At 40.3% G+C, this 22557-nt stretch overlaps 1 protein-coding gene across 1 annotated transcript in view; it reads right to left on the reverse strand.

Moving 5' to 3' along the window:
• The window catches only part of PAPSS2 (3'-phosphoadenosine 5'-phosphosulfate synthase 2), an 89026-nt gene that overhangs the window by 20525 nt on the left and 45944 nt on the right, over positions 1-22557 (reverse strand). Inside the window, exons 2-8 of the mRNA XM_023225170.2 lie at positions 18861-18978; positions 14584-14819; positions 13715-13853; positions 13037-13155; positions 12796-12909; positions 12046-12157; positions 62-267 (exon numbers count right to left, since the gene is read on the reverse strand). Coding sequence (XP_023080938.1) covers positions 62-267; positions 12046-12157; positions 12796-12909; positions 13037-13155; positions 13715-13853; positions 14584-14819; positions 18861-18978 — 1044 coding nt within the window. The remainder of the gene's footprint in view (positions 1-61; positions 268-12045; positions 12158-12795; positions 12910-13036; positions 13156-13714; positions 13854-14583; positions 14820-18860; positions 18979-22557) is intronic.

Below are 22557 nucleotides of genomic sequence, written 5' to 3' on the forward strand. Positions count from 1 at the left end.
GTTATTTTTCTTCTCAGTCGAAATAGATCAAGAAAGTCCTTCCAAAGGTTTTGTGACTTACTTTGATATGGGGGTGTTTTGTACATGTTGTCCCCCAAACACGGGAACAGCGCTCCTCTTTTCTGTGTTCATAGAATTCAGCATCTCGTAAGATAGCTACCCTCCGCCCACCATGTGCCAGGACAAACTTGCTGCAACCTTCCAGCCGTGTCTTATCCTCTGCAGAGACGGGCAGTACAATGGGGATGCTCATGTTGATCACGCCATCTGTGGAAAGAGCCGTGTGATGCATGAAAACTAGACACAAGGTGCACCATCCTTGAAGCATGACTCAAATGTGCACAATGCCCCTTCCAAACATTTCCTTCAAGAAGCATTAAGACCCACATCCAAGTAGTTGTGTTAGCTGCACCAGTTTCTCTAGATTTCATGATGACAAGTCCTTGAAGGGCTTCCCAAAGCAAATGGAGCATAGGTGAAAAGTGGGTTGAGTTTCAAATCATGGAGGTGGCCTCCATAAACTAATCTAACTTTGGACACACCTCTTTGTGGGTTCCCTTTTCAAATCTAAGTCCTGACCTCAATGCAGTAGGGAGTTTAAAGTTTTCCAGAACCCAATTAAATAAAATTAAGCTAGCAAAACAAACCAAAACAAAACTCTCTAGTCTTTCTTGGAAATGAACCTCATAAGAACGTTAAGCAAGTCTTTTATTTCATTGTCTGTTTAGTCTCTATCTGCATACCAACACACTGACTTGAAAAGAAAGAAAAAAATCAGATGATTGATATTAATCTATGGGAATGAGAATATGCATTTTTTGTATAATAAGTTACTTATGACAGTTATATGTTTCTCTTTTTTAATATTAATCAACTACAATCTGGGTAATATCTCATTCACCTTTTTCTTTAATTTTTAACTTTCATGGGTACATAGTATATATGTTCATGGTGTGCATAAGATATTTTGATACAGGAATACAATGCATAATAATCACATCAGGGTAAATGAGGTACCCATCATCTCAAGCATTTATCCTTTGTGTTACAAAAATCCAATTATCCTCTTAATTATTTTTAAATGTACAGCTAATTTTTTTAAATTTTTTATTTTTTAGACAGAGTCTTGCTCTGCCACCAAGCTGGAGTTCAGTGGCACAATCTTGGCTCACTGCAACCTCTGCCTCCTGGGTTCAAGCTATTCTCCTGCCTCAGCCTCCCGAGTAGCTGGGACTACAAGCATGTGCCACCACACCCGGCTAATTTTTGTATTTTAGTAGAGACGGGGTTTCACCATGTTGACCAGGATGATCTCGATCTCTTGACCTCATGATCCACCCACCTCGGCCTCCCAAAGTGCTGGGATTACAGGTGTGAGCCACCATGTCCAGCGGTTAAAATTATTATTCACTATAGTCATCCTGTTGTGCTGTCAAATACTAGATCTTATTCATTCTGTTTTCTGTACACATTTCATGCACTTGTAAAAATGTACTTTCAGCCAGGTGCAGTGGCTTACAGCCATAATCCCAGCATTTTGGGAGGCCAACATGGGAGGATGGCTTCAGGCCAACAGTTTGTGACCAGCCTGGGTAACATGGCAAGACCTCATCTCTACCAAAAAAATGTGTGTGTGTGTGTGTGTATGTGTGTGTGTGTGTGTGTGTGTATATCTATATATATATACATATATATGTTTTTTAAAATTAGCTGGACATGCTGGCATGCACCTGTAGTCCCAGCTACTCAGGAGGCTGAGGCAAGAGGTTCACTTGAGCCCAGGAGTATGAGGCTGCAGTGAGCCCTGATCACTCCACTGTACTCCAGCCTGGGTGACTGAGCAAGACCTTGTTTCAAAAAAACAAAACAAACCCCACTAATCTATGGTATCCCAAACAAGCAGTCCTCCTGATGTTATTCATGGTGGTTTCAGCATAAAATCACCTTTTTTTCCCCCTCCTGTTCCCTCTTTCCTAAATATTTTTGAAGAGACTGGTAATCTCACTTATCTGGGAATCACAGGTCTTGTTAGTGCAACCACAGTTGAGAATCATCTGTCCAGAAACATGAAAATGTGAAAAATTTCATCATTTCAGGAGTGAAAAATGACATCAAGTCATTAACGCACATGCGCTTTCTCTGGCGTTTAAGCCCCTCTCACCATTATGCTGAGTCTCTTGCTTTAAGAGGAATTTAAATAAACAGGGTGTTCTGATTTCTCAGTATACAGCACAGCAAATGAGAAGGCATCGAATGTGGTATTCAGAGAAGCTATATATTCAGCAGCAAGTAATGTCAAATGACAGCTGGACCGCAAAGGAAGAGAAAGGAAAACTACTGAAAAAGTACACATAGAAACTGTGATGGTTGATGTTATATATCAATTTAGCTAGGACACAGTACTCAGATATTTAGTCAAACATTATTCTAGATGTTTCAGTGGAGGTACTTTTTAGATGGGATTAACATTTCAATCAGTAGACTTTGAGTAGAGAGAGTACCCTCCAGACTGTGACCAGGCCTCATCCAATCAGTCAAAGGCCTAATTAAATAAAAGAAGATTCGGCCGGGCGCGGTGGCTCACGCCTGTAATCCCAGTACCTTGGGAGGCCGAGGCGGGCGGATCACAAGGTCAGGAGGTAGAGACCACGGTGAAACCCCGTGTCTACTAAAAAAATACAAAAAATTAGCCATGTGCGGTGGCGGGGACCTGTGGTCCCAGCTACTCAGGAGGCTGAGGCAGGAGAATGGTGTGAATCCGGGAGGCGGAGCTTGCAGTGAGCCGAGATCGCGCCACTGCGCTCCAGCCTGGAGGACAGAGAGACTCCGTCTCAAAAAAAAAAGAAAAACAAGACTCGTCTCCCCAGAAGAGGAGCGAATTATGCCAGCAGACAGCCTGTGGACTTGAACCGCAGGTCTTCTCAGGTTCTCCAGCCTCCCTCCCAGTTTTCAGACTTGCCGGATTCTACAATCACATGAACCAATTCCTTAAAATAAATCTCTTTCTGTGTGTGTGTGTGTGTGTGTATATGTGTGTGTGTGTATATATATAGAGAGAGAGAGAGAAAAAGAGATTTATTATATACCTATATAATATGTAGATATCTATATATAACATAGATATGTTATCTATTCAGATATATTATACATCAGAAATATATAATTCAGATATAATATCTATGTTATATATAGAGATGTACATATATATAGAGAGAAAAGGTTCTATAATAAATAATTTATTAAAATAATGTATACGTGTATAAATTAATATATGTACATGCATATATAAATTTATTTAAATATATTAAATATATTTGTATATCTATGTCTATATAGAGAGATGCATATCTATCTATAGATGGACAGACAGATACACATCCTGTTGGTTCTGTTTCTCTGGAGAACCCTGACCATACAAGGTTCTAACACAGAAACTAAAATACAGAGTTATGGGAGTTCTTTAGCATGCGAGCCAACAATCCCACAGGTCTCCCCATCTTCAGGACACCATTACTTTAGTGCCCAGTTTAATAACTGGTAAAACTAATAATGACAGAGTCATTTTTAAAAGTTCTTTTATATTGAACATATTCTCTCTTTTTTGAGTGAATAATTTTTTTTTTCAGTAAGACTATTTTGAAATGTTCCTAAATAAGATAGTTAATGTGTAGTTGGTTTTCAGTCTGCGGCTTAAAGGGATAAAATTTGGCTTTCTAAAAACATCTCATTTCTCAATGATTCTAGATAATGTAAAAAAATGTACAAAACGGTGTTCCTCCGACAATGATGCCCTCACAAATATGCTAGTCTCTCAATTATACTCACAGGTAAGAAAATGAGGGCTCATGGTTAAGCATATAACACAAAATAAAATTAGGGACAATTTTGTGAGAGTTCTCAAGTTCAAGATTCAGAAGAGAATGAAAGGAAGGTGAATAAAGAAAACTTTTTAACTCCGGAGAAAACAAATGCAGTTATTTATGGACTTGAGGGAATGTGCCCTAAATTAATGAAGCCATTTAAACCTAACTTTTCAATGCAACATTTAGAAGGCCTCTGACAGAGTTAAAGATTAGAGTTCTATTCCTTCGGGGCATAAGCCTCCCTCTAGTAGCTATGAAACTAAACTTTCCAGGCATATCACTTGGCACCTTTTAAACACTTTCCAAAGGTTACTAGAACCTAAAGAATGTCACCGGAAATAGACAGCAACTGCTGGCAATAAAAAAATCCGGTCTATCATAAAATCCTGCAATATATTTCAGACCTTTCATAAACCGCAAATTAGATACCGTGTGCAGAAAGTAATGGTTTGTCATTCAAATAACTCTTTGTTTCAATGTTTTTGGGCATTTACAGCAGCTAAGTCCTTTGCAGAGAACACTAAATTCAGTCAGCAGTTCTCCCTTTTACTATGTGTGTCATTCAACTTTTCTAAACTCAGTTTCCTCACTGGAAAAATGGGCTAATAAATGACATCTATCTCTGTGGGTTGCTGCAGAGGGCAAACTATAAAGCACTATGTTAATGGAGGTTGCGGATGGAAGATAATGAAATCCACCGCATAGACTCGTTGAGGAAAAGGAAGAGGGGCTAACAAAGAATAATGCCTTCAGAAATGCTGTTGTTCTCACTAGAAATCATGCTTTCTGTGGATTTTTTACTGACGACATTGCTGAAAGAAAGACCATGACATTTGCCTCTGCTGATAAAGAATGACTTGGCCGAAATAAAGCAAAATGCAAAGCAAAACATGGAGCAGGGTGCTGAAAGAACCTAGCGCTGCCTGCAACACGTCTGTAACGTTGCCTTTTCTATCAAGTATTCTGCCTTGAAATCCAAGGGATGTTTCACTGTTGCAGCCACCTCCTCTTGTCCACTAGATTCCTGACCAATGTAGCCTCTAATCTACCTTCATCTTGGCCTTGAGTGAAAATCTGAAATGACTAAATAACATTCCTTGGCAGGTTGTCTCAATAAGGAAGCGAATCTGTGGGATGTTTATAGAAAGGAGTTCTGCCAAGTGACAATGCCAACTGATCTTACAAGCCTGTAGCTACAACACTACACGTGTATACACAGATTTACTGTAGTTTCCCTGTCATCTTTATCAACCTTTCTAATACATAAACGTATCCAATTGTTACTAAGACGTAATACCTGAACTGTGCTGAAACATCACCCATGGCTTTCAACCTTGACTTGAGCTTTCAGCCTTTTCCTTCATGTGCTTCATTTGGCTCTGGTGGGAACTGCCTTGATTATTTTGTTGTGGTATATCTTATTTTGAAAAAAAATATTGTGGTTCTTTAGCCACAGTAAGTTCAAGAGATAGCTTATTGTTCAATGGATGACTTTTCTTTTGCTTTCAATAATTTTCCAGCCTTCTGTGTTAGCCATATAGATCTGCTTCATGGTTGTTTGGGACTGTTTCTATGCAAGACCTAAATTACTCCTTATTGCTTAACCGGGCTTTTTAAAGGAAAAACAACAATGATGAAAGCAATATCAAAGACAGATGACATATTCACAATTTTACCTTTTCATTTTTGTACAATGAAGAAGTTTACAGTCACAGCAAATGTATATTGACTCCCAGTTCCATAACAAGCAATCATAATGGCTTGAAATTAAGTACATGCATAATCATACATTGTAAACAAATGAAGTACAATCATACACAATCCAACCAGGTACATTCAGTTTACATTGATTTATTCTTCATCAACTTAAAATCTTTTATAAACACCGTAGAAAAAAAATTTCCAGATTTTTGAAACTAAATGAGGACCAAATGGTCCTCATTTGGTCATTGGAAGAGGATCATAAATGTAAAAGACTCAGGAACAAAATGTACAATGACAATTTAGAAACAAGTTTACTTTTGTCAGCCAAATGCTACATTATACACAATAGCTACATCTGGTCAAGAAATTTCCTGTTGTTTGGACTCCAATCAAAAGAAACTTACAGTGTTATTCCACTATAGCTGGTTGGATCATGAACTAATAGTGATTCCAACTGGTTAATGTAGATTTTCTTTTAGTTATGTTCTTAACCATTTCCAGTTAATGTAACATATCTAATTATAATAATTTAGCTACTTGGAAAAGTTAAAGTACATACCAGGAAGGACCATGCCTAGGGAAATATAAACACAGTTAAGAAACATTTTCAGCTCTCCATCAAAAGAATCTTACAGCAACAATGTCAAAGAGCAAATTCCTGTTATGACACTTCACATATACAACATATAAATATACTAGTTTCGTCATGCTATTTTTAACAATAGAGAGTATATAACAGCAAAAAGCTGGTGAAATCAGAATTTGTATGGAATGTCCAATATAATCCAAAAGCATTGTTCAGATGTTTATCTGGTTTTCTAATTTTTTATTTATTTATTTTTCCTTCCACTGGGAAGAGATATCTGCTTTAAAATAATTATAACATATGTTAATATCCCCTACAGCTTCACCAAGAAGTTTTCTCTTGCAAACATGTGATCTTATAACCACTGTTGAATAGTTTCCAAACTATGCTTTGGGAGCAAGTATAGAAGCAAACTGCCCTAGAACATCCTAGAATTTCACATGGTTAGAGGACATGAAAATATGCCCAGTATAACAAGCACCAATGTTAGATCCAGGACAACCTGGATTTAAGTCTAGGCTTCAAATAAGTTATTTAACCTTTCTAATACATGTTTTCTCAAGTGGACAAAATATCTTCACAGTGGTATTATCCTGATTAAATGTAATAATCTATGTCAAACTCCAGTGTCAGAACACAACTGGTGCTCAATAAGTGCCGGTGATATATGCAGAGTGCTCTCACACCATGCCTTGGAAAGTCAGAGCTGCGGAAGAATAGCCATTAAATGATGGAGTCTCACGAGGCCCCTGTCTTGATCCTACTTGGATGCCATCAGTCAACGCAAGCTTGAGGTTCCATTTTTAAATTTAGATGTAACATTTATGACCAAAGGGTCTGTGACAACCCTGAAACTATACTTCCAGTGAGAAATAAAGTGATATGATACACTGATATAAACATAGATTCTTGAGTAATATATGGAGTGACTCATACTATATAATTATCATAAACTCTAGCAGTTATTTGGTTTTTGTTTTGGGTTTTTTTTTTTTTTTTTTTTGGCTTTTGGACTGAGTAGACAGAACTATTTTATTTTTAAATTTTATTTTTAAATTTATTTTTAATTTTAGGTTTATATTTCTCATAAATATAGACCTTTGAGAAAATTAAAACCAACAAAATATTTTTAGGAGACATGGTCAGAATAAAAACAATGTTGCTTACAGATTGTAGGGCAATCAAGAAATTTGTAATTGTTGAAGGAAGACAAAAGTGGGCACATGTCTGTGGCTATAGAGATCATTTCAAATTTTCAATGGCAGTGACTCAAACCTTCATGAATTGTTTACAATTAAATGATATCTATATGAATGATATCTTGCCCAACATTCTGACATATAAATAAATCACTTTTTAGTATTTAAATGTCTGCTCAGTCCAAATGCCATGAGGCGAGGCACTGTCAGGAGCCTCTGTTACTGCGTTTCAACCGGCTTCCTCCTGATACCCTTCAGGCTGCTCTCCAGGTGAGAGGGAGCCCAAGCCCCTATTCCCTTCTACTGGGGCAGTGGGGTAGTTCCATTTTGTTATATATATTGCCTCTGATTTTTGAAATGAAATAAATAATTCTCTGGTTTAAAAAAGAACGTTTTGGCCACGCGCAGTGGCTCATGGTTCTAATCCTAGCACTTTGGGAGGCTGAGGTGGGTGGATCACTTGAGGTCAGGAGTTCAAGACCAGCCTGGCCAATATGGTGAAACCCCATCTCTACTAAAAATACAATAATTACCTGGGCTTGGTGGTGAGTGCCTATAATCCCAGCTAGTTGGTAGGCTGAGGCAGAAGAATTGCTTGAACCCAGGAGGCGGACGTTGCAGTAAGCAGAGATCGCACCACTGCACTCCAGCCTGGGCAACAGAGCGAGACTCTGTCTCAAAAAATAAAATAAAATAAGAAAAATAAAATAAAAAAGAAAGTTTCACAACCACTGATGGGGGGCGGGAAGGACCTACTGGACTACGTCTCAGAAAATGACTGTGCTGTATTTCTCAGAAAGCTCACCTGCCTTCATTACCATTCTATCTCCAGCCGCTAGACAAAGCCTGGCACATGGGGCACTCAGTGAATATCTGTTGGCTAGCTGATGTGACTAGGGATAAAGTCACTTAGTCTCTTCAAGACTCCAAGTCCTTTTATTTACGAATCTATTTTTAGAGACAAAGTTTCCCTATGTTGTCCAGGTGAGACTCTAGCTCCTGGGCTCAAGTGATCCTCCCGCCTTAGGCTCTGAGCAGCTGGGACTACAGTCATGAACCACCATGCCTGACAAATTCTTTTAACTGTATGCAGAGTGGTTTGTTCATAATAGCTAACATGTTTGAAATACTGACTATTGAATCAGGGATTCTTTTAAACTTTCAACATCCAATGAGGTAGGTACAGTTATTAACATCCCCATTATACAGATGAAGGAACAAAGCCCAGAGAGTTTAAGTAATTTGGCCCAGGTTCATAGCTAATCACTGACATACAAACCTAGACAGTTTGACTTCACAGCTCACACTCTCATCCACTGTGATATTCTGCCTCTACTTAGGCCCAAACTAAGTTAACATACAGCGAATGGTAGGGGTGGGCAGCACGTCATATCCGTGATTATCTATTTTTATTGATCAATTTACACAGGCATTTAGGATGCTTCCATGGGCTGTGCAGAGCTCTGAATCCTGATCATAACTGGGGTTGCATAAGTATGTCCAGTGGACTCTGTTTGCAGAGGTAGATGGTAGAACCAGCAGATAATTCCCATAGGGAAAAGAAGAGTCTTACAGAAAGTTTCGGAAACAGGCCCTGCAGGTTGGAAGGGGAAAGGATATGGAAATAGCACAACATCTGGTCTTGAACCCTCCTGACAGAGCCACACTGGAGCCACATGAGGATAAAGGGATCTATACAGCTTACAAGAGTTGCCCCACTCAATTCTCTAATACTGTGGAACTAAAGCAACCTCCTAGACAGTCTTCAATTGAGGTTAATACAGAGGAAGGAAACATTTTTCCCACTTGAAGAACAGTCCATAAACTGCGACAGCCCTACTGGTACCAAAACTTTGGTGGCTGGAGTGACCCAGCAGGATCTGCACTTTTGGGTACAGACAGATCCACAGAACCACACAGCAAGTGGCACATGGCTGGGGCCCTGACTCAGGAACACAGGAAACATACCCCTTGGGGACTTCCAAAAACACTTGGGTAAGCTTTGGAAAGAACTGGGCTTTCTGCATGAGCAGGTAGGGGCTTGGAACTAGTAGGTTTCAAATATTAATGGGAAGGTAACCTCATTCATATCCCCTGGCTGGTAGGTTTGTGGGGACAGACATCTGGATTACATGGAGAGTGGGAGCAATAATAAGTGCTTCATCCACTTCACGATAGTGAGCATCAAATAAGAAATAGAAAATCAATGGGTTGGCAGGGTACGGTGGCTCACACCTGTAATCTCAGCACTTTGGGAGGCCGAGGCGGGCAGATCATCTGAGGTCAAGGAGTTCAAGACCAGTCTGGCCAACATGGTGAAACCCTGTCTCTACTAAAAACACAAAAATTAGCCATGCATGGTGGCATGTACCTGTAGTCCTAGCTACTCAGGAGAATGGCTTGAACCCAGGAGGCAGAAGTTGCAGTGAGCCGAGATCATGCCACTGCCCTCTGGCCTGGGTGACAGAGCAAGACTCTGTCTCAAAAAAAAAAAAAAAAAAGGAAAAAGAAAATCAATGGGTTTTGCAAGTTGAAGAACTCCCATAAAATGAAATTGAGACTGTGTAAAAGGAAGGCTAGAGATTTTGCCTAAATAATCCAGATGGATTATCTGCATTAGCTGTTCTTCATCTTTTTGGATCACAGACTCTTTTAAGAATTTGTTGTCTATAATAGCACTTTGCAAGGCCAAGGCAGGAGGATTACTTGAGGAAAGGAATTCAAGATCAACCCGGGCAACATTGTGAGACCTTATCCCTGGGCAACATAGACCTTATCTCTACAAAACAAATTTAGAAATATGCCAGGCACGGTGGTGCATGCCTGTAGTACCAGCTACCTAGGAAGCAGAGGTGGGAAGATTGCTTGAATTCAGGAGTTCAAGGATTCAGTAAGCTATGCTCATGACACTGCACTCCAGCCTGGGTGATGGAGCAAGACTCTGTCTCTAAGAAATAAAAACATTAAAGGAAAAAACAGAATCTATCAAAAGCCATAAATCCTCAACCCAGGAAAATGTTCCTTCCTTCCCTTATCAAAACACAAACATTTTTGCCTCTAGGATTTTTTGTTAGCCCACCCTGAAGTCCTAGATCCCAGGCTAAGGACCCCTGATTTCCATTAACACTGACCTCTGCAACTACTTCCACCACCCTGGTGTTTTTCTTTATGAAAGGAATGCTTGTCCAAGGTCAACAGCACCTTGTTGTCTGTAATGAGGTCCCCTCTTTCAATGTAGTTCATTTTCTTGTCTTTTGGCCACAGCTCTGTTCACATGCTCAAAATCAACCTCTTGCTCATGGCTAGCTGCTAAGTTCAATGACCTTTACTTCAGGCAGCCAGTGTTCACCATGTGTCAAAATCAAGACATCAAGATAAAAGTCAGCCTTCCTTGTAGACCATCAGGCCTTATAGATTCTATTGGAAAGGACATCAGGAGAGCAGCCTGGTATGTAAGGAGCACTGGGCCAGGAGTCCTAAGATTCTGGACTCTGGTCTTGGGCCTTCACTTGTGAATGTTATGAACTTCAGCAAATCCCTTAATCTGAGGCCAGTTTCCTCATCTGTAAAGTGGGATAATAATTGCTAACTATTTTATAGGGTTTTTGTGAGGATCAAATGAAATAATGCCCGAGAAAATGCTTTGAAAACAGAGACGTGGTATAGAGATATGGATTATTATTGTTGTTGTTAAAGCAAGCTAGAAGTAAACTAAGTGTCTTTGGGGAATATTATTTTATCTGAGAAGTGAAGGATTCAGGTTTTGGAGTGTTATCTGTCACAGCAAAAGAATAAGGAAAGAGGGTCCATGCTGATCAGTCTTTGAGTTCTGATTGAGTTCATGCCCCATTCCCCAGGCAAAGGCACAAACACAGAACATGAACATCTTTTCCAAAAAAGAACATCTTATTTGATTTTTCTTCCTAAAAGGCTTGGAGCCCTGTTCAGTATTACAAATTGAGTATGACTCTACCCCTACTCCTTCCCCACTTAGCAGCCATTCCCCAAAGGTCTTGAAATAGATAAGTTTATTTGATAAGCTCAGGCAGTTCTAGGAAGGAAATGATCATAGAAGGGTCCGGAAGTCTTCTCAATAACACATGCTTCTGAGCTTGACCAGATAGCTTTTCTAAAAGCCATTCAGTTTGTGGCCAGAAAGCTGCCTTAATGCTCTTTTGTTAGAGTGTAGTGGATGAAACCATTTTAATATATTTCATGTGTGGGCATGAGCACTGACACTTCAGCATGCACCAAAGAAAGCAGTTGTTGCAATAATGCTTGACACGAGCAACCTGGAGGGTGGGGGTTGCCATGGACGTCAGGAACATGTGCTGACCTCATCTTGGCTGCCCCAGGAATGTCCCTAGCAGGTGGCAATGGTACTTCTGAGTGCTACCTTCTGAATATCAGCACCAGCAAAGAGCAAGTGGAGGTGAAACAGACTTGTGTTTTTCTTGGCTTAAGAACCATTTTTCAGTTCCTTAGTTTTAAAGGAACAATCTTGAGAACAACCAAAAAAATCCTAAAAATGGAAGCTTAAACATAATAGAATGGAGCACACTGTAAATGGTCCAAATAGTTTTGCAATAACATTTGCAAACCAAAGACTAACTTCCTGTTCTTGCAAAACTTCTGGGAAAGATTCTTTTTCTCCTTTAACAACAAAGAGTAAGAAACAACAACAAAAACATACCATCTAGCAGGGTGTCAAAGTGCATAACTTGTAAGTACTCCTTCTCCCTCATGAAACCTTTGAGGGGAGTGGCCCAGCCTTCGCTCAAAACCTGGACCCACTGGAGATCCAGCTGCAAAACACAAAAAGTAGTTGAACATTTTCGTAAGTTCTGTTTTCCAGGCATCTGGCCCCAGGAAGGTCCTTTCTTATTCAGTTAACAAGAGGAGAAGGGCAGAATCTTCTATGTTTTAAGTGTTCCCAACTGTTACGTTAACCCATGATCTAAGGGCCAGAAAGATTTAAGTTCAGAAATTTACTATGAAATAGTGGTGAAAAGATTTCATATTGAGATATTGAGATGACTTATTTGAACATTTTTAGGCTGTATCTATTCCCAAAATATGCAACTGAGTTGAAAATTCATCGTTTATTCTTTCTTTCTTTTATCCACAAAAATCCTGGTTTGGCTATATTTTTCTACCAGATGTACTTACTGGTACAATGACAGCTATGTAAAATTGTCCAATGCAAATACAGAAGTTATTTTCCCAGTCACGTCCATACATGGCATTGATCAGCTGCCTTGTGGCAATTCTTGGTGAAAGATTTCTTTGGAGAAGAGGTTAAAAAAACTTGGCAAAAAAGGAGTGTTTTATTTGTGGACATTAAGTGCACCTTATTTATATCTTTCTTATTGTTAAAAGTAATTACAAATAAATTATAATGACATATTAAGTCTAATTCTTTGACCAGTCTGCACCCACTTACCTTAGTAATTGATAATGAAGGGAGAGTTTCAGCCTCAGCTCGGACGTGGTCAAGTTTGTTTTCCGGCACGAAGAGTTCGTGGATATCTTTGATTATAGTATGGGGTACAATGTTCTGAAATGAAACAGAATTGGTAAAAACTTGAAATGAAAACTGTAGAAAGAATGCTTCCGTAAGGAGGCATAGATTGTCTTTCATGATTTTATTAAACATATAAAGAAAAGACAACCGGTTCACCTACCTGCTCTTGCAGAAGTTCCACTACCTGCTGGACACAGTCACTCACTGTGGACAAATTGGTTTTAAGCACACGCTCAGGAGTTTCAGGTTTCTCATAATCAGAATCGATACCTGTAAATCCTGCAAGGCATATGGGTGACAATCATCACATCTGTATTGACAGAATAACCTTTTTAATCAATAAGGCAAAACACATGTTGGAATAATGTATTCAACTGAAAATTCACATTTTAACAGAAAAGGTCCAACAGCCATCCTTGACTTCTAGCCATAAGTAAGAAAATAAATAGCTGTATTTTCAATATGGACAGCCCCAAACTGTCAACAAAATCTGGCTGGGTAAGTTGAAGCCCTCTGTAGATGATTAAAATCAAAAAGGAAGACAAGAATAAGGAAGAACTCTGAAACACTCCTCTACGCAAACACACTCACACATAAATATCCATTCTAGTTCTCTGAACTTTATTGCATATGGCTGAGATGACAATTCTTAAAAATAAAACCCTACATTTTAATAAGCCTCTGGGCATATTGAATATATCATGATGTGATAAAAAGTTGTGCATGTTATATGCAATTTTGGAAAAGAGAGTTTGAAACTCAAGGCAGATTTCTGAGGACAAAATAAGGACTGACAGCCTAAGTAACTGGTAAAGATGCTGCTAGCCGATTCTCTTACCTTTAATCTCCCCAGCTCTCGCCCTTTTGTAGAGGCCTTTTACATCTCTGCTTTCACAAATATTTAGAGGTGCGTCTACAAATATTTCAAAGAACGGCAGCCCTGCTGATTCATGTATTTTGCGGGCATTCTCACGATCCTGAAAAGCAATATGTTTAAGAATGTAAAAAGAGGTTTCATGGTGAAATTCTAAATCACAGAACACTGTGTACTTTGGTTTTCAATAGCCTTGAGATAACACTGGGGTTTGTGCTTTGCAGAGTGCTTGAGAGAAAGTCCAGAAATTTCACTCTGGTAAACACAGCTCTCTCAAGGACTTTCACAGAAAACGATGGAAAATAGGCCCTCCTAGCAGGAAAGCACTGGCCATATGGGAGCATTTCATTCAAAGGATGTGTTCTAAGCTACATCTGATGTTTGGCTCCCAGAAATTTCCTGACTTAAAAGAAGAGTGACACTCCACCTCAGTGATGTCAGCATTAAACACATAGAACCCGAAGCTTTGGCTGTGAACTGCTCTTTTCTTTAGCTAGATCCTTTTTCTGACAACTAAAATTACAGAGCTTTAGAGTTTCTCCTGTTTAACTTTCTCTTCCCTTCGACTCTGACCAAATGTTCCTTATAATTGTGAACATGGAAGGATTTATGTCCACTGGTGCCCTGGCATCTGGAAAGGAAGGAACTCTCTTTACGTAACCCATATTAAATAGAGGAAATGAGAGAGCCTGTGATGGGGGGAAGAAATAGTCGGCAAATTGAAAGGAGACATTCTTATGCCCACCCTACCTGATTCCTTCCCCTAGCAGTTGGAGAGCACTTGCACTGTGTGTGGGAATAGTGTGCAGTGCCTTTTTTTTTTTTTTTTTTACCTTTGCGAATGGAGAAATAAAGCTGGTAATGCAGACCAGGCCAGCATCAGCAAACAGCTTAGCCACCTCAGCAATCCGGCGGATATTTTCCTCTCTGTCCCCAGGAGAGAATCCGAGATTTTTGTTAAGGCCATGACGGACGTTGTCCCCATCCAGGGAGTAACAAGGGATGGCATGGGAGACAAGGTACTCCTCCAGGGCAAAACTTATTGTTGTTTTTCCAGCGCCAGAGAGACCTGTTCAGAACAGATAAAGCAGACTGACATCGGCCTGGATAGTTTAAGATGACAAATTGTGAACTCATCTAGCAATTTTAAATATAACTAAATCTAAAAAAAGAAAGAAAGAAAGAAATCAGTGCAGTTGACTACAAGGCAAATAGTTATATTTCTGTCAAATTTTGAAATAACTATTTGTCCTGTGTTAGAATTATAGCTTTTCAAAGCAAGCAGGCTTCATAAACAGGGAGATTTGGGGGCTACATGTGGTCCTCGATGTGTTCTGTTTGGGCTGCAGAATGTTTTAAAGATTAGAAAGTTGTCATACAGGCTGGGCACGGGCTCATGCCTGTAATCCCAGCATTTTGGGAGGCCAAGGTGGGAGGATCACTTGAGCCCAGGAGTTCAAAACTAGCCTGGGGAACATAGTGAGACCCTGCATCCTCAAAAAACAAAACAAAAAAATAGCTGAGTGTGGTGGTGCACACCCATGGTCCCAGCTACTCAGGAGGCTGAAGTGGGAAGACCCCTTGAGCCTGGGAAGTCAAGGCTGCAGTGAGCCGTGATGGCACCACTACACTCCAACCTGTGTAACAGAGCGAGGCCTTGTCTCCAAAGCACAAAGGAAGTTGTATATACAAATCCAGATACTGTATTCTCTTGAAAAAATCAAAAGATGTGGTGACAGTGGTCTCATATCCCCTTCAAAGTCAGCAATCAGCCAGAATGCAGGGGAACAGCCAGCCCCTGGAGAATGGTAAGTCCCCCTCCCTTGTGGATGCCACTGAATAACTGTCTCACAGAGCCCGCATGCTGTCCTTTGGCTTCGAGATGTTTCCAAAATGACTCTCAAAACATAAAGACAGAAAGCCGGCCTGAGCTAGGGAGCAGATGTATTCAGAGCTGCCATATGTCACACTCTTCGGTGTAAAGATTCTCTAGAATCTTTATATGAGAAAAGAGTTACCATGTGGCTTCCACCACGGTTTCAAAGCACAATGATCAGGAACACACTTTGTAATTTCCATAGGAGGAGGAACATAAGAAGAAAGGGAAACACAACTGCCCAAATTATTTAACAGTTTACATCAGAACTACCCTAAAGGCTAGCACTCTAAAACAAAATTAGTCCTTTAGGATTTTAGGATCTTTGTCCTAAAGATCTCTGAACCTAAGAATATTTCATGGTGCCAAGCTTCCGTCTGACAGCACCTGGGCATGACAGAGGAAAAAAGCCAAGACGTTCATACAGAGAAGACTACAGCAGGAAACAGGAAAAAGGTGGGAAAAGCAGGAATGAAGGACAGAGAGAAAAGAAGATTTGGGGGTGAAAGGTGATCTGCAAAAGGTAAATAAATAGTCTCCATACTTTTAGTTATAGCTTAAAGCCATGGCCGGGCGCAGTGGCTCAAGCCTGTAATCCCAGCACTTTGGGAGGCCGAGACGGGCGGATCACAAGGTCAGGAGATCGAGACCATCCTGGCCAACACGGTGAAACCCCGTCTCTACTAAAAAATACAAAAAACTAGCCGGGCGAGGTGGCGGGCGCCTGTAGTCCCAGCTACTCGGGAGGCTGAGGCAGGAGAATGGCGTAAACCCGGGAGGCGGAGCTTGCAGTGAGCTGAGATCCGGCCACTGCACTCCAGCCTGGGTGACAGAGCGAGACTCCGTCTCAAAAAATAAAATAAAATAAAAAAGCCATGCCCTTGGCTTTGACAGAGGACCATTAGAAGAAACGACTATATGAAGAACGTGTCAACACTAACTTCACTAAATCATTTTTTAAGGTAATTGTCTGTAATTCTGTTATTCCTTTTCATTTGAATAAAGACAAAAGTGATAAATTCTTCTTAGTATTTATGTCAGGTTATAGGGTAGGGGAAATGGCACTCTGAATCTCTGGTGTGTTATCTCATGTCAGAAAATGAGAGAAATAACCGAAATGTCCTTCCATTTTGCTTCAGTTCTCAGGAAACTAAGAGTTAAATTACAGTAAGTATATGTAACCAGATTGTTGGCGTGCGTACTTTCATACATTAAGGTAACACTAATTACAGTTACTGATAACTGTGTGCCAAGCACTGTGCAAAGTGCATTTGTCTTTTATTGATTTAGTTCTATAAACCCCTCCATAAGTCAGGTACTGTCTTTATTCTCATTGTACAAATAAGAATACTGAGGCTTAGAGAGCCTAACTGGCTTGTCCAAAGTCACATAGCTCATGGAGGTGGAGTTGGGGCTAAAATCTGAGTCCATGGATTTAAAATATTTTGTTTCTTCTGGTCTGCCTGGTCAACAGCCTACCTTTTAACATAAGAGTAAAAAATAAATTAGAAAAATGATTTTTAAATTTAATTTAATTTTCTATTTTTATTTTTTGAGATGGAGTGTCATTCTGTCACCCAGGCTGGAGTGCAGTGGCGGATCTCGGCTCCCTGCAACCTCTGCCTCCTGTGTTCAAGTGATTCTCCTGCCTCAGCTTCCCGAGCAGCTGGGACTACAGGCGTGCACCACCATGCCCGGCTAATTTTTGTATTTTTAGTAGAGAGACCGGGTTTTGCTATGTTGGCCAGGCTGGTCTTGAACTCCTGACATCAGGTGATTCACTCAAACTGGCCTCTCAAAGTGCTGGGATTACAGACATGGGCTACCAAGCCCAGCCTTGATTTTTAAAATTTGCCATCTATTCTTTTCTTCCTCTAATGAAAGGATAATTCATTTTAAGAGTACAGAAGGAGAAAGATATATTTCTCTTCTACCAGTTCTCTTTTTCTTTCCAAGGGGTGTCACATTAGAGAAAATGGACTTTGTGTGTATAGCCCAACACGAAAGTTGTTTTCACCAGTGATCTCTGCATGAAGGGCAACATATAACAGGAGGGGGTCTTCTAGAATACAGCTGTACCTACTGCTGCAATTACGTCTCTTTGGGGGAGTTGAGGTAAACATTTCAGGAGTAATGACAGAAGGATAGTGCATATTTGAGCACAGCAGGTTCCGTGCTCTCTGTCTGTCCTTGCACTGGAGGCTGCAGAAAGTTGCTTTGATGCACAGTCCAGGCATGAATGAAACCAGGAAACCAAAGGCACAAGGAAAAAACTTGAAGAGGACAAGAATGAGGCTGGTTGGGACAGAAAAGGGCAAAGACTTAGGATAGCAAGAAAACATGCAAGGCAGGTCCCTAGCTGCCAGATTGTTTAGAGTGAGCTTCAGGTTAGAAAACATTTTATAACCTGAATAAACATAGTTTTGCAGGTGGGCTCATTCCATTTGAAAACTGTTGTCTATGAAATGAAATTGGATTTTCCTTTTGAGTCCAGACATAATTTTGTCTACCTTGGACTCAGAGTATAAGGTAATAGCCTGGGGCCAGCTACTGGGAGTCAGGTTCTAATTCCAGTTCTGTCACTAATTCTTAGCTTTGACATTCTGTGGCTATAAAAACACAAGAAAAGGGAGAGTCATTCAGTCACCTCAGCAGCAGCAAGTTATTTCTATAAACAAGGGCAATCCTCAGCCAAATGGAAATTACTAGTTTTCCTTCTTGTACAGATTCTTATGTTTGTTTGTTAGTTTATATAGTAAGTGAAATAGTCTCCTAGAATGTCAAAACATTAGGCAACAATAACAAATATCTCTAAACATCCAAAACCTTATGGACAGCCAAATGCTTGATGTCAAATTAGGAAAGCCTCATTCATAACTGCCAGTAAATATGTTTAGGGATGAACATGAGAATTATTGAATCCCTCAGCACTGAAAGCAGATGTCATAATCATCTTGTCCCGTCCTTTCCTGCCAAAGAGGAGAAAAGTGACAACTAGAGACTTTCAGAGTTGACTTGATCAGACTCTTATTTCTATAGTTGACCTTGACTCTATTTCTCACTGATGGTAGGGTTAGGACTAACACCCAGGCTTTCTACTACATCTCTCAGCCTCCTTCTAATGATAAAACAAGCACGTAATACGTTACACTAATTTCCATAAAATTGTGTCACATGTCAGTTTGCTATATATATATATATATATATATATATATATATGTGAACATGACATACCTGTTAGCCACACGGTACATCCTCGGAACCCACCCCTTGTTCCAACCACTTGCCCTCTCTTATTCCTGCTCACATGGTGGGCCTGATAGACTACATTGGTGGATTTCTGCTGGTACTCCTATAAAATGAGACAAAATCAAGCACAGTATTAGTTAATAAAACACATATTCTTCACTGGAGCTAATATAAATCCATCTTAAACTTTTAATTGCAAAACTGATATGTGTAACAACTTATACAAAAAATATTTTGAAAGAGACTCACCCTTGTCCATTCTAATATAATTTTTTTCATTTCTGCAGATTACCCTGAGCCATGAGCTACATGTATATATATCTCTTAGCTGTGAGTCTACATACCTAAGTTATTCATTCTGCATTTCACTTAATGTTATTCATAAGCAGTTTTGCTTCCATAAAATAATTATTTTTAAATTACAGCATCAAATTTCATTGGTTCATGCAACACAATCTGCTAAATAATACAATTATAATGCAATTTCACATTACATTAATAGTCTTCCTCAACTGTATCTCTTCTTCTATAATTGGCAAACAGAATAACATTTATCAATTCTATTAATTTAGAAACAAACACTGACTTTAGAATACTCATCATGGTCCTTTGAGAGTATAATCCAAATTGGACACTTTTTGATTTTATGTAATAGTTCTGGTTGCATGACATTTTAACTTTTGCACCTTAGGGGAATGTCTTTGTTTCAATGAATGCATGTTCTCCCCAAGTCCTATGAGCTTGAACTGAGAACCCAAATACTCCAGTAGCTGAGGAAATACTAGGGTGGGGGTGGTTGATCCCCAGTCCCTATAGAGCCAGAGAAAGGCCCAGATCACAGTGAAAAGGGTTAAAGTCAGTAATATCCCTGTTACTCCCATTCAGACATCACAGACAAGGCAAGAGTGAAGTCCCTGAACACACAGGGCTACTCCTTTACAAGAACTAAACTTTGCTTCCACTTTCTCAAGGGTCAATGCATGAACTTTTTAATCTTTCAAAAAGCCCAGCAGAAATGGAAGTGCACTTGTTAGGTTTGGAAGCTAATTCAAATATCAAATGTCTTTATTTTGGCTGTAATAAAATCAGCTTAGTGAGGTAAGAGACTACCTGATCCTGATTCTAAACTCTGACTGGGAGGTATAAGTCTGATGAATAAAAAAGGTAAAGTGAGCCAATAAATACAGTTTTTGGTGGACTTAAAAGAAAATAACATGTGATCCAAGGCGGGAAAAATCCATAATAATGGTTACATTAAAAGGTTAGGAACTACTCATATATGTCTGTGGTATGTAATTGAATTTCTAATGACAGAATCCAGGTTTCTGAACTGTAAATATCTGTGAGCCTTTTAAATATTACACATGCATACCCCCCAGAACTAAGAAAGCACCAACTTTTTTTAGCAAGAGCTGCAGGTTTTTGAAAACTCTGCCAGGAGCAGTGGCTCATGCTTGTAATCCCAGCACTTTGGGACCTCAAGGCGGGAGGATTGCTTAAGCTCAGGAGTTTGAGATCAGCCTGGGCAACATAGTGAGACCTCATCTCTATGAAAAATAAAAACATATTAGCCAGGCATGGTGGCACGTGCCTGTAGTCCCAGTTACTGGAGAGGCTGAGATGGGAGGATCACTTGAACCCAGAAGGCCAAGGCCGCAGTGAGCTGCACCACTGTACTCCAGCCTGGGCAACACAGCGAGACCCTGTATCAAAAAAAAAAAAATGAAAACTCACCTCTTTTTGCTTTGGGAAATAGAAACTTTGTGAAAATAGAAACTAAAGAGGGCTACAACTAGAACTGTTTGGCAGTTTGCATAAGATGACAGATATGAACATGCAAATGGCAAAGTTCTCTATAAACGTGAATGCTGATGATTCACTTATTCACTGTAGACACCCCCCAAACCGAATAGGATGGAATCTGCTGGATTGGGACCAGGAAAATGGCTTCAAGACTTAGGGGGTCCTACTGGCCTTTCAGTGTCAAATTAGGAAAGCCCCATTTACAACTGCTGGTAAATGTCTTTAGGGATGAAAATGAGAATTATTGAATTCCTTAGAGCTAGAAAGGGATGTCATAATCAACTTGTCCCGTCCCTTCCTGCCTGGGCTTTTAGGGGTGCTAAGAAAGGCAGAGCACAGAGTGGGGATGGGCCTGATAGTGAGACAGAGCCAGGCAGAGGGGCCAATGGTCAGGGAATAGGCATTATCAGTGTTGGAGGGGGCCAAGAGGGAGGTGGTTAAAGGCACAGTGGGATCAGGTGGGTGAAGTTACCTAAAACCCTCTAAAGCTAGATGTTCTGCTCATCCATTAAGTAAATCTGGTCGGAACCCAAGACTTGGAAGTGGGGGCATAGTCCCAGAATGTGGCAGATGATGGCTTACACTAGAGGTCTCATATATGGAGACAAATTAGGCCACTCCATGAGATAGTCTAGCAGTATCTCCCCTGGGTGAACAAATCCCCTGAAGGTATTCTGTTTTGGGCTTCGTTGTTGTTGTTTGAGACAGGGACTTACTCTGTCACCCCGACTGGAGTTCAGTGGTGCGATCAGGCCTCACTGCAGCCTCGAACTCCCAGGATCCAGCTATCCTCCCATCCCAGCCCGAGAAGTAGCTGGGACTACAGATGCACACCACCATGCCTGGTTAATTCTTTTTTTTTTTTTTTGTACAGATAGGGTCTCACGATGTTGCCCAGGCTGATCTCCAACTCCTGGGCCCAAGTGATACTCCCACCTCAGCCTTCTGAAGCACTGGGATTACAGGCATAAGCCACCATGTCCAGTCCCCTGAAGGTATTCTGTGTCCTTGGTGCTAAGCATATGTAATACCTCAAGGATACCATTTAAATATCCTTTTTTCAATTTCCTTGTTAATTAATGCCATTAAGGTCAAGAACGTTGTGTCTGAATATCAGACCCAAAAGTCAGTTCACTTGATTATTTATTGATTCTTTCAGTAAATGTTTATCGAGCTCCTACTCTGTGCTAGTGGTAATCTGAAGCATTGGGAATATAATACTAAACAAAGAAGAATCCCTGGCATCATTCTGGGGAGAAAGACAGACAAAAAGATGAGGTAACTGGGGCTCCACTCCCTGAGGGAGGGAGAGGGTTTGTGTGTGTGTATATATATATATACACACCATGTGAAGAAATGTAAAGCACACCGGCAACTCAGTAACAAAAGGACAACCCGGCCGGGCGCGGTGGCTCACGCCTGTAATCTCAGCACTTTGGGAGGCTGAGGTGGGCGGATCATGAGGTCAGGAGTTTGAGACCAGCCTGGCCAATATGGTGAAACCCCGTCACTACTAAAAATACAAAAATTAGCCGGGCGTGGTGGCACTTGCCTGTAATCCCAGCTACTCAGGAGGCTGAGGCAGAAGAATCACTTGAACCCAGGAGGTGGAGGTTGCAGTGAGCCGAGATCGCGCCACTACACTCCAGCCTGGGTGACAGAGTGAGACACCATCTCAAAAAAAAAAAGAAAACCCAATGTTTTAAAATGGAAAAAGATTTGAACAGTCACTTTACAAAGGAAGATATACACATGGCCAGGAAAGAACCATGAAATGCTTCATGTCATTAGTCATCCAGAAGAATGCAAATTAAAACTAAAATGAGAAGTCACCGGTAACATCTAATGGCAACAAGGATGTGCTCTCGTATTTTGATGG

Source organism: Piliocolobus tephrosceles, chromosome 9 (assembly GCF_002776525.5).
Source record: "Piliocolobus tephrosceles isolate RC106 chromosome 9, ASM277652v3, whole genome shotgun sequence".
NCBI classification, from domain to species: Eukaryota; Metazoa; Chordata; class Mammalia; order Primates; family Cercopithecidae; genus Piliocolobus; species Piliocolobus tephrosceles.